The 16588-nt window shown below is 49.3% G+C and overlaps 1 protein-coding gene across 2 annotated transcripts in view; it reads right to left on the bottom strand.

The window, feature by feature from the left end:
- PIGN (phosphatidylinositol glycan anchor biosynthesis class N) overlaps positions 1–16588 on the bottom strand; it is a 988499-nt gene that overhangs the window by 51753 nt on the left and 920158 nt on the right. For both annotated transcript variants that reach the window (XM_069219499.1, XM_069219500.1), the window contains one exon: positions 1445–1487. In XM_069219499.1, coding sequence (XP_069075600.1) covers positions 1445–1487 — 43 coding nt within the window. The remainder of the gene's footprint in view (positions 1–1444; positions 1488–16588) is intronic.

Genomic DNA, 16588 nt, shown 5'->3' with positions numbered 1-16588 from the left:
GTATAAATGTCCGTCTGGCGGTACAGCAATCTCTCATCACCAATTGGCAATGCAAGGTAGTGCATAGGGGACACCGCAGGCAGTGGGCAGCAGCATCAAAAGTACAATGTATTGCTTATGGACTATTCCTGGCTCTGATATCCACAGTGGGCTGCTTTCTTAGATTGAGGAAGTCTGTGTTGGGAATTGACAGCGTAGGGGTTTGTGTGGTACTGCAGTCCCACAGACGGTATTAACACTGCAGAGTAGTGTATGTAGGTTATTACAGGCCCTGAGTTATAGTGTTACGGTGCAATGTGTGTTTAGAAGTGGTGGCCCTGAGTGGTGAAGGATAGTGCAAGGGCATGTGAGGTACTGCAGGCCCGCCAAAGGAAATTAGCAATAAAAGTTGCTTTGTGAGACTTAAATGGCCCTCTGCAGTAATTGTTAGCACAGGGTAGAGAGTGCCGGTTATGAGAGGCCTTGAGTGTAAAGCTGAAACACAAGGCAGTAAAGATTTCTTTAAGCATAGGGAAGATTGGTACTGGATTGAGTAAGGGCACAGAAGGTAATACCATCTTGTTAGGGTTCCACCCAGTGCCCTAAACATTTCCTGAAGTAACCAAGACTGACACTGATGCAGACAAACACAGCAGACACACACTAGCAGGGATAACACAACACACACTCACACAGTCAATACACTACACACACGCAGCACACACGTACTAACGCAGACTACTCAACACAGCGTGCATACCCACTGACACAGGCAACACAGTAACTTCACTTGACTTTTAGTTTTCAATCTTACCTTGTGCCATGCAGGCTTTGTTCCCTGAATTTCAGCCTGCAGCCAACTGGTCACGACTGTCTTTCTCATATGTGCACTGCTCAGCCTCTGAGGCTGCTGTCTACTGCTGACGCCAGCACAAATCTCCCCAATGCTGCAGGATTGGATGGGGCAGGCTAACTCAGTGCTCCTTCTAAGACTGGAGGCCTATGTCTGCAATCCCCCAACTAACACAGCCTCTGGATTGGTGTGGGCAGAAGTGCGCATGTCGAGCTGGCCATCGCAAGACAGCTGGGCAATCCGACATGCGCACTGAGCTGCCAATCGGTTAGCACAGCAGGGATCGCCATGCCCTCACGCTCCGTAATGCACATATCATTAAAATGGTAATGATATTTTTATTAATATATGCATTGTTTATTAAGGTTTATTGCTACACTCCCAGGAGCCGGGCAACGCTTCACCACCCTAAAAAAGGAACCGCTCATGCTGAATATGCATCTTCCAGGACTACTCAAGGAAGGCAAAGAAACAACAGGAATCCTAAATCTATCTGAACAACAATTTTGCTCACTAGGAGTCAAATATATGCTGACAAGAAACAGCTTTTCACATAGAATGAGTTCGATCACTCTCTCTAATTTGAAAATACACAATAGAAGAAAGCCTTACCAGAGCCATAATGTCTGAGATCACAAGGACGATGAGGAAAAGGCTGTAACAGAAAAACAAAACATTGATGCACACATTTAGACACATAAAGAATCTGAACATGAACTAAAAGCAATGAGCACAATTAACTCAAAAATCATTGTCCAACTGTCTGATGCAACACTAAATTACTTATCCTTGGTAACAATATTTCTGGTGGATGCTCTACCCGCCTGCAGATTCCTCATCTAGTCTCTCCATGGTTTAAACTGAAACCGGATACATTTTAGCAATGTGCTAGGTCAAAGGCTTGTATTCTTCATCTTTTATAGCAGGACGTTACCAAGTTACCAAACTGTAGCGAAAGATCATTAAAAATATTACCATGGAAACAATGGACCTTCAGGACAGGAGGAAGGGTAATGAGGAATCTGTGGCAAGATGGACTAGTCATCAGTAAAGTGCATTTTTGTGAGTAGGGAGGTTGTTTTTCTTAGCGTATACATCTTCCTGCAGATTCCGGATCTAGTAAAGCTCCCAGAGCAATGCACAAAAAAGGACAAAAGTGTGAGGGTTTTTAGAACAAAGTCAAACAGGAGTGCTGAACAATGGATTGGCTGAAATAAACTAGTCTTTGCATCAGAATAAAGGCAGTAGAACGTAATGAACCTATGAAGGAAGACAAAGTTGGTGCCTGAGATATGTCCAAGAGGGACACTTTTTTACAGAGGACTGACGGAGCTCCTGTACAATAGACCTTGATCTCTTCAGAAAGAGTTTTGTGAGTGGGATCCATTCCAATTCTCTGTATTCTTCTCTACACGGACGCCCAGAACATTTTCAGATTCACTGAACCACTCCTCTGTTTTGGAGGCTTAGGAGATGGACAAAAGGATGAAAAAGTGAGGTTTTGGAAAAGGTGGAATTCGCAAAGCACTTTCAGAGGAAAGGAAAACAAATTGTCAAAATAGCTTTATCAGGAACAAGTGTGTAACATAACTTCACAGAAAGAGGATATGCTACCATTTCAACACAACGAACTGTAACGAGGAAGATAGTTTTCGAGGTTAATAGGCATGTAGTGAAGTACCGAAGTGCTTGGGTCCAAACAGTTATTCCTTAAAGAAAGTTAAATCAGATTAAGAGCCCACAAAGTAGTAATTAAGTGCACCGGTAAAAGGAATTTTGTAAACATAAAAGAAATCTAGCAATAACAGTAAACAGAAAAGAACCACTATACCTGTATATAGGAATGTGAAGATGAATGCTAAGACAGAGCACCCATTAAGCAGCCTGATGAACAAAGGATCCACATCTGATGATAACTCGGTCACCTAGGTTTCTTTGAGTTCTGAAACACCACCACAATAGCCTAATACAAAGAAACACTATAGGCACTGAGGAAATGCAGGATACCCGCAGACCAAGGAGGTCAAAATGAAATTAACTTTAGAGCCTTGTCCAAGGCAAAGCATAGCTTCCACGTGTCACATTAGGTTGACTCTCAGCTAGAGTGGGGGAGAAGTGATGGTGTCAGGAAGAATAAGGAAGGTAGCTGGGAAGGTTGAAGCCGTCCATGCTAATTGTCTAGAAAGTAGTGGAAGGTACTTGTTCAATGATGATTTTACCATATGAAGAGGCAGAAAGGGTCTGTTGCTGCCCGGTCATGCCGGCCCATCTTCTCCTAGAGGACTGAAGGTAAAGCAGGTATTTCTCTGATGTCAATAAACCACTGTTTACCCAATGAGAGAAACGACTACACATGTTAAAGGAAGTACGAAATCGTTATAGGCCATGGCATCGATGTGTTTAGACTCATACTCCAGTGGAATTGAAAGAAAGGCATGAGACTTCCACCTGGCTAAAGAGCATTGTATGATTTAGTTGTCCTGTGCATGATGAAAGAAATCTGTGACTTAGGAGAGCACAGCTGTGCTAGCAGATTGCCTCTCTGTTTAAACCAGTGGCCGACAAGGGTTTTCTCCTTGCTGCCAAATCACATCCTTAACCACCTCACTGATGGGCAAAAGTGGGCCTAAGATGTAGGTTTCAAATTAAAAGATAACATTAAGAGATCACATTTCGTTTCAACATTAGTAAGCAGAAGCTTTCTTCACTATTGAAGTGATCAATGCAAGCTCCTCAGAGAGAGAGCAGGAACTATAATGGTATTTTGTAAGTTCTATTATAAGCTTGTTCCAGAATGGACTGCAGAGAAACTGCATCTTGCACTGCTACCGCTGTGCTTGTGCCTGATCAGGAAAGGCTACAAAAACTCCTTGGACATCCTAGATAGAACCAAATTTCACAATTAGGGGTACGAACACCATTTCAGCAGGCAGGCTGTCATTAGAGAGGGTAGTAGCAACTCTCTCTTTTACTGTCCGTAGTATAATGTCTATGATCCATGTAAGAGCAAACGAGATATTGATCCAGTCGCCATTGGCTTTGCCACTTTTGATGTGCTGAAGTCTCTGCTTTTCTTGAAGCTTGATTTTCTTGTGCGGTCTGCAAAGATCTTAGTTAAAAAAACATAACTGCATCAAGCTTGCATCAAGTCAAACACCACTGAAGTGAAAGAAGAAAACCTCAGTTCCAAGCCAAGGGATCTTTACAGGCTTCAGAGGATCGAGTGAAATTTCTGGTTTAGGGTGGATATCGAAACACAGAATCAGAGCATTTTCAAAGGCTTCTATCTGCTCTGGTGTAAATCCTTCATATGGAGAGAGTTCTTGGGCAAGCTTCAATATTGCTAAGTATGGGCATATCCATCAGTGGTGATGGACACCACCAATAAATCTAGTTGATCTCATCCTGCTGTGTCTGCAAAGGTCAGCATGGGTACCAACTGTCCTGCCAATGAGGTCCCTGGTATCCAAACCTGAGTACATGACATACTTCTCCACATCCGGCCCATCATGGATTGTGTGAGCAAAAGACGCCCTAATGTACTTTGAGAATGCTGACAAGATGTTGCTTGCCATGTCCTATGCGCATAATGGCCCAACATACAAACTTCATTTATGGATCTCAGTGCAAGGCTGGCAGACCACAGGCCTTCTGGATTCTCTATGCAGGCAACTGGTCGAAATAAGTTAGGGCATACCTTACTAGTTGAAGCCAATACGGTGTGACTTTCCGAAGTACGATGCTTTGTGAGAAAGTATAGGTCACTGGGCCTGTCACCTGCTGATCAACAGGGGGGGAAAGAACCTAGTTTTGACCAGGTAGCCATCAAAGTATCTGTTTGGGGGGGGCGGAGCTAGCCAGCGGCAAGATGGCCGGCACTCCGTGAGGCTCTGCTCCGGCGGGGGCCCAGTTTGCTAAATTCTCCGGTCAGGACGGAGCCGGCCGAGTGATGAGAAGGTGGGGGGTCGCCTGATGCTGATGGCTTCCCCCCGATGCAGCGGCAGCAGTTACGGTGCAGAGCGAGGGGTCGAGTCGGCCTCTTAAGGTCGCGGCGTGCTCCCGGCCGCTGCGGTGAGTGGGACTGGCCTGCTTTTTTCCCCGGAGACCTGGATGGCCCGAGGCAGTGATAATTGGGGTGCTCTGGGGGGGCCATATCGGCGGTGGTGTGGAGCCGCAGGCCCTCCACCCCCCCTTCCTCTTTCTCCTCCGCAATAGAAGGCCTCTCTTGCCGGGTCTGGAGAACGCGGCCTTGACTTGACTTGAGGGCCTGGACCGCGTGGCCTGGAGGTGAGACGGTCGGTGTGGCCTAGGGGACACACTCAAAGACGATCGAACAAGTGGAGGTGACGGGATCGTGGCCGAGGTCCGGAGGTGCGGTGGTGGCGAAGGGAAAGTTTGGAGTGGGAACTGGTGTAGTGGTGCTCTGGACTAGTGCTGTTGACGCAGAGGCTTATTTGACGCCCGACATTGGCGAGATTCATAGCACCGCTGACGCTGGATAAAGCTAATTAGCAGGAGCCGGGTGGACTTTGTGAAGGTGGATTGAACATTTCTCCTCCCCTCCTGGACCCCCAGGGGGGGTCAGCGGAGTGTACTTGTCAACGACCCACTGGTTGAGCGATGGGGAAGGCGGAGCAGAGACAGGCCAAGCTCTCCTTTGAGGGGGGCCGACGGAAAGGGGGTGCACCCGCATCCCAGTCGGAGGGGCCTGAGACGGATGAAGAGAACTCAGATGGTTCGGTAAAGGCTATGTTTCTGGACCTTAAAACCAGCCTTGCTGGAATAGATGGGAAGCTAGATTACGTGACAGAGCAACTTGACCATATCAAGACTCGGGTGGATGAGCATGACGCCCGCCTTGACCAGCTGGAAGCGAGTACCTCTGGCTTGGAAGACATGCAGTGAGGTGAGAGTGACCAATTGCTGCGCATGGAGAGGGTACTGGAGGTCATTCGGGCAAAGAACGAAGATTTGGAGGCCCGATCGCGTCGGAACAACCTCAGGTTAATGGGGCTCCCCGAGACCACGGACATGGGCAGAATGGAGGATTTTGTGGAGGAGATGTTGTCTGATCTGTTCCCCGGCCAGCTGTCCTGTTTGCTGGTAGTGGAGAGGGCCCATAGATCGCTGGGGCCGTGGCCCCCGCCTGGAGCTCCCCCGTGTCCCGTCATTATTCGGCTTCTGAACTATCGAGACCGTGACACGATTCTGCGACTGGCCAGGGAGCGCCGCCCAGAGATATATAAAAACACTGAATTGAACTTTTTTCCAGACTACACCCCTGGCGTGCAGGTGGCGCGCAGAGCATTCTTGCCGGCGAAGCGCTCGCTGGCCCAAACTGCTGCTAGGTTCTCGCTCATACACCCGGCGAAGCTAAAGGTGCAACATGGTGGGTCTCTACAGTTTTTTACGGACCCGAAACTGGCGGTAAGATATGCCAAGTCTCTTCCTCGGAAGCCTGAGGCGATGCCGGAGGCTTGGAGTGCCGCGGAACGAGAGTCGCTGAGCGAGAATGACTGATCGTCCCTGATAATTTTTTTTTTTTCAGCAGAAAAGACGCCGCTGTAACTAGTTGTGAGATGCATTTCTTTTTGTGCCGCTCGTCCTGAAGACACTCCTTTTGTGCTGGGCCCCCACCTGCCCTCCCTGCCTGATACTAGGCGGGTTGGGTGGCTAGCCTCCGCCCTCTGGATGAGTCCCCTTTACTTGCATATTTGGGTAATTGTGGTTTTTGGGGGGAGGGATAGGCCATTGACCCGTTTGGGAGGTCTGTGTGGGGGGGGGGGGGAGTTGGTCTTTGGGGTTGTTGCATTGTGTACTTTTCTGTTTTTCTTTCAGTGTTTTGTGGTTTTGGAGATTGGCCGGGATGGAGGAGTGATGGAATTGCGTTGTATGTCCACTGAGGAGAACAGATGACACAGATGAGAGAGTCTCTGATTCGCTGCTTAACATGGAATGTGCGTGGCTTGAATGATAGACGGAAGGTGCGCCTTATGTCGGCATATGTCAAGAGGCAGAATATAGATATATGCATGCTACAGGAGATACACCTGGTGGAGAGTACTTTACATTATTTTAAGGCGGGATGGATTGGGGAATGCCACGGGTCTGTATATTCAAGTTATGCTAGATGCGTGGCGATTCTGGTACGCAAGGGATTGCAGTGGTGCACTCGCAGGGTGATTGTTGACCCATTGGGGCGGTATGTTCTGCTTAGCGGAGTGCTGATGGATAGGCCGTGTCGCCTTGCGTCGGTGTACGGGCCTAATTCGGATGACCCTGAGTTCTTTAGCAAGGTCTGGCGACTGATCGAGTCTCTGGGGGGAGGAACTGTGCTTTGGGGAGGAAACTTCAATGTGATCCTTGATCCCATTCTGGATAGGGAAAGCTCGGCTCGGACGCAGTGTACTTCTGCTGCTCGCGTCTTATCTGCGATTATGGACGATGCGTCACTGGTAGATTTATGGCGGATGAAACACCCTGCTAGACGGGAAGGCACTTGTGTTAACTATGTGCACAATAGTTGGTCGCATCTTGACAGTTGGATGGGCTCTCGAGATGTTGCTTTATGGACCCGCTCGGTCGATCACATGGCGCGCACGTTGTCTGACCACGCCCCGGTGCGTGTGGAGCTGGAGATACCCGGCGGACCTGCTCAGGCCTATATGTGGAGGCTGCCGTCTGGGGCACTCAGAGACGAGTTGTTCCGTGAGGAACTGCGCCGCAATATCAATCTTTATTTTGAACAAAATGTGGGCACGGTGAGTTCGGCTGGTACGTTGTGGGAAGCCTTTAAGGTAGTTGTTCGCGGGATATGCATTTCTAAGTAACACGGCGTGCTGTGCGCGTTACGTTGGGAGCTGACTAAGTTAGAAGGCCGGATTACAGATCTGGAGGCTAGACTGGTGCTGGACTGGTCTGGAACCACATTAGCGGCTTTGAGGGCTGCGGTCTCCGCGTATGAAGAGGCTTCCTTGAGAGAAGTACATTTCTTGGGGAAATTTGCACGGGCCGGGCGATATGGAGAGGGTGATAGAGCCGGACGCACTTTGGCGAATCTATTTCGCAGGCCGTGGGCTAGGGGCTATGTGATTGAAATGGACGATTTGAGTGGGGAGCGAGTGGCGGGTACGTCTGAGGTTCTGAAGGTCTTTACTACCTTTTTCCAGGATCTTTATTCTGCTCCCTCGGCGGTGCTTATGGAGGTGATTCGGGGATATTTCTCTGATATTAGCCTCCTCTGGTTTGACAGGGTACACAGGGAGTATTTTGATGCTCCTTTTACTATAGAAGAGGTGAAGGCTGCTATTCGGAGCCTCCCTTGAGACACGGCCCCTGGGCTGGATGGATTGACTTCGGCATTTTACAAAGAGTTTGCAGACATTTTGGCGCCCTATCTACTGGAGGTTTATGATGAGGCATTGTGGAATGAAGTGCTCCCGTCCTCTTTGCGCGAGGCGCTCATTGTTACGATTCTCAAGCCTGGGAAGGCTGCAACTAGCTGCGATTCGTACCGGCCCCTGTCGATGATTAATATCAATAATAAGATATTAGCCAAAATGATCGCGACGCGACTGACGAAACTGGTGCTGCCGGATCAGTCGGGGCTCATACTGGGGCGGTCCACGGCACAAAACTTACGTACATTCTTTGCTGTCGCTGGCTCAGTCCCCGTCGATGATGGGACTGTGTTTTTGGACGCTACTAAGGCGTTCGACTCATTGCTGTGGCAATATCTGTTTGCGCTTCTGGAGAGAGTGGGGGTGAGTAGTCGCTTTGTGAATTGGATATGTTTGCTATATTCACAGCCAGTGGCTCGCTTGAGGGTTAACGGATGCGTGTCAGAGCCTTTCCAGGTGGCGCGTGGAACTAGGCAGGGCTGCCCCCTGTCACCATTGCTTTTTGTGATTGCGATGGAGCCGCTGGCAGCGTTTATGAGACAGCACCACAGTGAGCGGGGGCTGCCGTTCCGCCAGAGAGCGATTCTGATCTCTATGTACGCTGATGATATGGCACTGTATGTACGAGATCCCGTGCGAAACCTTGATGTGCTGCTGGATGAAATCGTCAGGTTCGGAGGCATATCTGGAGTGGCGATAAATTGGTCTAAGTCGGTTGTGCTGCCTCTGACATCTGGAACGGCGGAGTGTCGGTCCCGCTACCCTATTGTGTGGGCGGACGGCCCTGTCAAATAGCTGGGCATTTGGTTGAGCTGTGATGTAGACACGCTCTGGCTTGCCAACTATGGTAGAGCCATGGCTTGGCTGGACGATAGAGTCACGGCATGGCGCTCTTTGCCATTGTCCTTGACTGGATGGATTGCGGTGGCTAAGATGCTTGTGCTGCCCAAGTTTTTGTATCTGTTTCTCAACCTCCCGCTGGTGCTTACAGCTGTTTTTTTGCGGCGCATTCGTTCCGCGCTGATCCGATTGGTATGGGCGGGTGGTCAGCCTCGCATAACTCGGAAAACACTGGTGTTGCCATTTGAGCTGGGTGGTCTTGCGGCCCCTGATCTGGAGCTCTATTATCTCTGTGCACAGGCTCTGTTTGCCTATTACTGGATCAACCCGATACGCTATCTGCCACACCTGGCCCCCGAGAGCGATGCGGTGTGGCCGGATGGGCTCGAGCGAGTGCTGGGCAGTCTGGACAGGGCACGCCCTTGGGGAAATTGACACGGTGGCCTCCACGGTCCGGGCCTGGTCCGGTTTGCTGAAGCGTTCAGGGATAGAAGTGCCGTTTGCACCGTCTATGCAAGTGGTGGCGGCGGGAGATGAGGTGATGTTTCAGGACTCGCGGCTGCAGAGCTTTTTACAGGATTTTTATTTGATAACCCTCGATGATTGGTTTGTTGATGACAGGCTGATGTCCCAAGAGGAGATCCTGGGGGATAGATCGGCTACTGCTCTCCACCAGTTCTACGTCTTAAGGATATGCAATATGCTAAGCGCTCACTACTCCTGCTTGCCCGCGACCCCAACTTCTTGCCGCGCGTTGGAAGTGTTGTGGAGTGTGCGGACGCCTGAGAGGCTAATCACTAAGCTGTATAGCAGCACTCAGGGGCAGGGAGAGGGACAGGGCTATCTGTAAGGATGAAATGGGCGGAAGATGTGGGGGAGGACATCGCAGAAGATGTTTGGAGGATGTGCTGTACGCATATGAAGGAGCTGTCACCGAACTATAGATTACGCCTTATACATTTAAAGTTTTTACACCGTCTGTACTACACCCCCAGAAGTCTATGTGCTATGGGGCTGCAAACGGATGATACCTGTGCAAGATGCCGGGCCCCTGCTGCCGATTTTATGCACTTGGCGTGGACCTGTCCGGCAGTATGTGCCTATTGGGGAAGGGTCTTTTGTATACTTTCTGAGATGATTGGGCTGGAGATTCCTCATCTCCCTTGATGGCGCTGCTGGGAGGGCTGAATAAGGTGCAGGCTTCAGTGCGGCGTCTGGTTGGCATGATGTTATTGCTAGCTAAGCGCAGGGTGGCAATCTGTTGGGGGAGGGCCCGGTCTCCTCAAATATCAGATTGGCTGCGGGATGCCGCTTTTTGCCTGGAACAATTAACAAATTACTGGGAGCTGACTCCGGTTGGCTCCAGGCCACGTGACATCTGGGCACCGCTTAGATCTTATCTTGAATCTGCGTCTGTTTAAAGAACCTGCTGCGGATGGGTATGCTGAGGTGATGAGTGCTATTCACTCCACAATGGGATAAGGTTGTACAGAATGGTTGCTGAGAACTGTGATTGCTCCTCCCGGCCTTCTCTCTCTTTTATTTTTAGAAGTTTTTGTCTTCTTTTATTTTTTTTTATTTTTTTGCTGCTATCTGCCACATCTGTTTGGTCCTGACTTTGGACTTGACGACCCGATGGACCCTTTCTGCTGGGGCATCCTATTATATGGAAATTCGGCAATGTTTTTTGGCTTCCCAGCCTGATTCATAAGAGTTACTGAGACGTGGGGAGCTTGGAGAGCCGAAGATAAATCAAAGTAGCTGACTGATCCAATACTGTAAGGGCCAAGGTGGCATTTTGTTTTATGTTATATGTTGTTTACATAAAATTATAAATAAATAAAAAAACAAAAAAAAAAGGTATCTGTTTGGGGTTTCCTTAAATGGAAGCAAGGGCTCTGGTGTTATTGGCCCAGGCTGCACAGTTTTTGTCAAAATATTTATTTTAGTCTCAATGGGAAGCAGCTGTAATTCTAGAACCTCAGCTGCTCTCCAATTTATTACTGCAAATAAGACACTTTCAATGTTGGTGGCTAACGTGGTTGATCCAGCTTTGTTTCATTGAGTGTATCAAGCCCACTTGCATTTTGTAAATCAAGGTATAAGCATCATCCGCATGATGAGTGGGAAGCAAGCTACCCTTCTCACCATTACCATCAGTATACTAGGGGGAAACCTGTTAAAAGGATCAGCTCAGAATCAAAAGGAACATGGAGCCTCTGTTAAAAGTTGGTTCACTGTTACAGCCCTGGATTTGATTAAGGAAGCATGACAACTGGCTGCACATTTATAAATTCATGGAGAGATGCTCGTCAAGCTAGGGTAGGCATTGGTTCGGGGGTCTGACAAAGTTATCACTACAGGACCATCAACTGGGTGACTAGGACCAGAGTGGATCTCAGGGACGGAGTGAAAGTATGCACCGGAGTAGGTATGGAACTAGTATTGGGACCCATGGGGACAGACAATGCTGGGGACATCTGACTTGTGATAACCAACTAACGGCCCCTGCGGTTCCATGCGGCCTGCAGCCGCACCAGAAGCTGAAAGTTTTGAAGCATAGCCTCTTTGAAAGCCTTGATCTGCCACAGGCTAGACGGAGGCCTGGCAAACCAAGGGCACATTGGAACCAACTGTGTAATCCTGTCATTGGCCAGCGCCCTTTAGGGACTTTGACTTAGGGCTTGATTTAGAGTTTGGCAGATGGGGTTACTCCATCACAAATGTGACAGATAGTCTGTCCACCATATTACTATTCCATTATATCCTATGGAGATCGTAATATGGTGGGTGGGATATCTGTCATGTTTGTGGCGGAGTAATTAGACCGCCAAACTCTAAATCAGGCCCTCCCACCCTCTCTTTGGAGTAAGAATGTTAGGATGGGGATTGAGTCTCACTTGAGTATCACTTTGCTTGGGTATTGAGTGGGGAGTGTGGGGGTACCAGGAATGGCCATAGGACCAGGAGTTGGAGCTAGAGCATCACATGTGCAAAGATTGTACCTTCTTGTACTGGGGAATGTAGAACTTCCCAGTCTTGATTCACCTTTGTATGCATTTGTCAAACAACTTTGAGTCAAGTCTGTAGTTCAAGCACTAAAGGCACATATCAAGGGGGTCCACACCATGGCTTGCACTCTATTGTTTTTGGTGGAGATATTGTTCACTAGCACAATGTTTAAAGAGTTGTTTGGAATAATAGGACATCTGGCAAAGGTAAAAATTGAACTCTGGATGCACGTTGGAAGGCACTTACGGTATGAAAATATGCTCCACAGGAAACATTGCTGTCCCAATAAAGGGTGTTGTTACTGAATACATGATTGTACAGTGAACTTCTAGTCATGGCTGGAATCTGTATCACTTCCATGGTTACTACAAGTGGTGTGGGTCTGTGAAGTAGTTGTATAACTGAGATTTTTTAGGGGCCTATCTGCAAAGGTACTTTTTGTTGTAAATGCATGTTCTTGACAAAAGTTACCTTTTTTATAGCTGCCTGGCATTCACAAAGGCACCCTGGCATAGTAAATGCATTTACTCGTGTGTATTTCTCTGACACAAGTGTGAAGGAATAAAGAATAGTAAATATTATTCAAGGGATGGGATGTATGCTTTCAAAGGCAACCTGGAACAAAGGTAATTTTGTGAGCATTTCAAACTCTTCTCTGACTTCTATCCACGTTGGAAATGATCAGAAATTCACTTTGGTGTAGCTTCCATTGAGGGATGGGGATTGGTTCACCCCGAAACTTAATGTGGTTGCAGGGGGAGGACTTTCTCCACAGGGAAAAAGATTTCCCTGCAGACAATATACATACACATATCCACAGGAAGTTCCCATTCCTCTTGTGTGGAATTCTCTGTTCGTCAAATGACATTTCTAGAAGTAGATCTGCAAATTGGTTCTTGCCACAGATTTCCAAGTGCATTTCTGGAAATGTTTGTCAATGCCAACAAATTAAACATACATTGAGATTACAATGCAAATCTCCGCCCACATTCTACATTCATTTTAGTGAATAGGCCCCTCAGGGTGCAAGTGACCTGCAAAATCTGTGCCTACCTACAGAAAATGAGTGTAATCGACAAGACCTACTTGCTTCATTAAAATGAGACTTACAGCATGATGGAAAGTCTGAACAGAAAAACAATTAAGTGTGTAATGTTATTGGTAAAAGACTCACAGATTTAGGAAATTGTAATTGCCAAAGACAGCCTAACTCTACTTGAGGTGCCATTAGGGCAAAGCCTAATTTGAGAATGTGTCCTACCTACTGGCAGGTTTGAGAATAATAATGGTGTGTGTGATGGTAAGAGGGGTGAAGTTTGGCAGAGGAGAAGCAAGGTACATTGTGTTTCAAGTAAACCCAAGTTTAAAATGTGTACATCCTTCTAGGATATACATGAGTCTGTATTGTCTCTCTACCTTCGCCTAACAACGTACAGTGCTCTGATGCTCTCTTGCTACGTTTGAGATATATAAATACCAATACATACATACAGAGAGGTATTTGGGAATTTTGCCAGTATGAATGGGAGACTGTGAAAATCTAACTTACAGAGGAGGGGCCAACCAACGTGGCCGATCGGACGTGAGCTCCGTCGGCTCCGTCTAGTTTCCCCTGGGCCCGATGCAGTGAGGCGATGGGGAGGCGTTGATGGGCCCCCACCCGGGTCGGGGATCGGCCCCAGGTCCCTGGGAGAGGCAAAACCCGGCGAGATTGCCGCTGGAGAGAGGGGCGACGCCCGGCGGGGCTCCGCGTTGGACGTGCGGAAGCCGGCTGGCACCGGAGAGGGGCCGTTGCCCCGAGGTGGAGGACTGGCGGCGCGAGACCCGAGGACGGGGGGAGAGCGACGCCCCTGACGCCAGAGACACAGATGAGCGGCGGTGGCCTGTGGGGAGAAGACCACACCCGGTCACGACAAGGGCGAGGTGAGCGGGGGGAAGGCATCCCCTTCTACATGCGGGGAGGCGTGACCAGGGGAGGCCCAGTTTGAGAGAAGCGGCTGGAGCATGCGGAGGCCCCCCACCTGCTAGAAGATATAAAGCGACTACAGGAGGGTTCCCCCCAGACGGGTGACGGTAATTAACACCAGAAATATTCTCTTGGCTGAGATGGCAAAGCTGTGCATTTTGGGGTCAGAGGAAGACTATTGGAGGCCATTTTGAGAGGCACTGAGCAGTAAAGCCTCCTCTACAAGAGACTCAGAGAAAGTAAAGTTTGCAGAGGCGAATGCAGGCCCCGACGGGCATGTCGTTGCCACTAAGGGTGGGCCCACAACGGAGGGAGTGAGCCCACCGAGGAGAGAAGACATAGCTTTGAGACAAGGGAGAGGGGGACATCCCTGACCCCCCCCCCCCCCCCCCAGAGGTGTGGTGCGACGGAAGGGCGAAGACCCAGAGGGGGGCCCCTGCAGTGAAGAAGTGTAAAAGCTGAGAAGAGGGCGAGACCCCCATGTTAACACGGGCCGGGCCCTTAACAGTTTTATATGCCACGACGCAAAATCCAGGCCAATCGGGTCTCCAGCTATTTCACGCCGGCTAGAGTGGAGAGTGCTGACCAGACACAGGGTGAGGAGATGGCGCTTACAAAGGAGGACTTCTTGTCCTCTCTCCGTGCCTTTAAAACCGAGTTGCGTGAAGAGCTCACAACAGATATCAGAGCGACACTAGAGGCCTTCCAGACACATGTCAATGGGAAGCTAGCCGCCCTCCAAACAGATGTGGACTCAGTGGGGGCCCGCACACTGGACATGGAAACGCACATACAGAACTTACAACAGAAAGTGGTCCCAGTGGAGACTGATTTCGCAAATGTAAAATCGCAACTACACCTCACCATAATGAAGTGCGAGGACTTGGAAAATCGCGCACACCGAGATAACATACGGGTGAGAGGCCTAGAGGAGGGAGCAGAGGGGCCCGACCTAGAGGCCTTTGTGGTGGGGCTGTTTTCCTCACTACTGGGAGAGGAGCAAGTGGAGATACAAGTGGAACGAGTGCACCGTGTGGGCAGCAAAATAATGGGCGACGGGAGGAGACCAAGAGATGTTCTTGCTAAATTAAGCTCATTTAAAGTGAAGGAACTGATACTTCTAAGGGCGAGACACCAGGACCCCATCTCCTTCCAAGGTGCGCAATGCTCACTCTTCCAGGATATAGCGCCAGCAACTTTAGCCCGACGTCAACAGTTCCGACCAGTGACGGAGGCGCTGAGAGAGAAGAAGATAAAATATTGATGGACCTTCCCCTTTGGCGTAGCGTTTGAACTCCATAATAAAGCGTGCCATTTCTCAACGGTGGATGCGGCAGCCGCTGCACTGGGCCTAGAGGAGAGAGGGGTGCTGCCGACGGTGAGGCGGGAAAGGGGCAAGGAGGAGATGCCCCCCCGTTTCAGCAGACCAATGGAAACAACAGAGGAGAGGTAGAAAGACCCCTAGAAAATGAAGCCATGCGGTAAGCCGGTACCGACTCGGACGGGGAGCGGCCACGGCGGGGGCCCCCCCGGTTGTTCTATAGAGACGGGGTAGGTTCCCCTCCTCGTCGGGAGGGGGTGGAGCGGATCTGCTTTCCCCAGATCATGGTGTTGCTTGTTACCTGAGCATACTTTATCTCTGCTAAGCACCGGGGGTCCGAGACCCCAGCCTTTGAGATGCCCGTGGGTGTGATTGGGCCTGGGGGAAGAGATGAGACGGAATTGGATCCTGTCCACGACATGAAGACTGTAAGACACTTGGCGGTTGGGTGCTGCCAGGATAATGTCTGTATTTCTTTTAGGAAATGTTTGTCAAGTTGTTTGATGTTTACCATCCGTGTCACGGTGCAAGGAGTTAGGGGAAAGCGTCACAGCTGATAGAGTATTTCTGGAGAGGGGGGGTGAGAAACACGATGAGGGGCACTGGAGATTTTACTGGGAGTCTGGGTGAGAACACTGATGCTACACAGAGATAATGCTGGAACTACTAACATGGAACGTGAAGGTCCTCAACTCCCCCAATAAACGGTCACAATTGAAAAAATACCTTGAGGAGCATAGGTATGACATAGTGGCCCTACAAGAAACACATTTGAAGAGGGGGGAAGGACACCGTCTTCGTCACAAACACTATTCTCAAATTGCCCTAGCATCAGCTCCCACAAAACACTGTGGGGTGGCGTTACTATTTAGCAGATCAGTCCACTTTAAGGAAACAGGGTCCAAGAAAGATAAGGAGGGACGATTTCTGATGTTGAAAGGCAGCCTGGACGGGAAACTCTGTACGATAGCTACTGTCTATATTCCTAACAGTGGTCAAACCCAATATCTCTTACAATTCCTGAGTGAGCTAGAGGGCTTTGCGGAGGGCGAAGTTGTCCTGATGGGGGACTTCAACCTGGTGTGGGACTTAACATTAGACACAACGCACCCACAGAGATCACAAATGAGTGCCTTTGCCAAATCAGTGAAAGCCTCCTTTCGCCGTCTGGGGCTGTTTGACTCCTGGAGGGCCATTAAGCCCCTGGAGAGGGATTA

This window comes from Pleurodeles waltl, chromosome 2_2, assembly GCF_031143425.1.
Source record: "Pleurodeles waltl isolate 20211129_DDA chromosome 2_2, aPleWal1.hap1.20221129, whole genome shotgun sequence".
Lineage (NCBI taxonomy): Eukaryota > Metazoa > Chordata > Amphibia > Caudata > Salamandridae > Pleurodeles > Pleurodeles waltl.
Note: the sequence above shows the minus strand (reverse complement) of the source record. Positions and strands in the feature narration are given on the sequence as shown.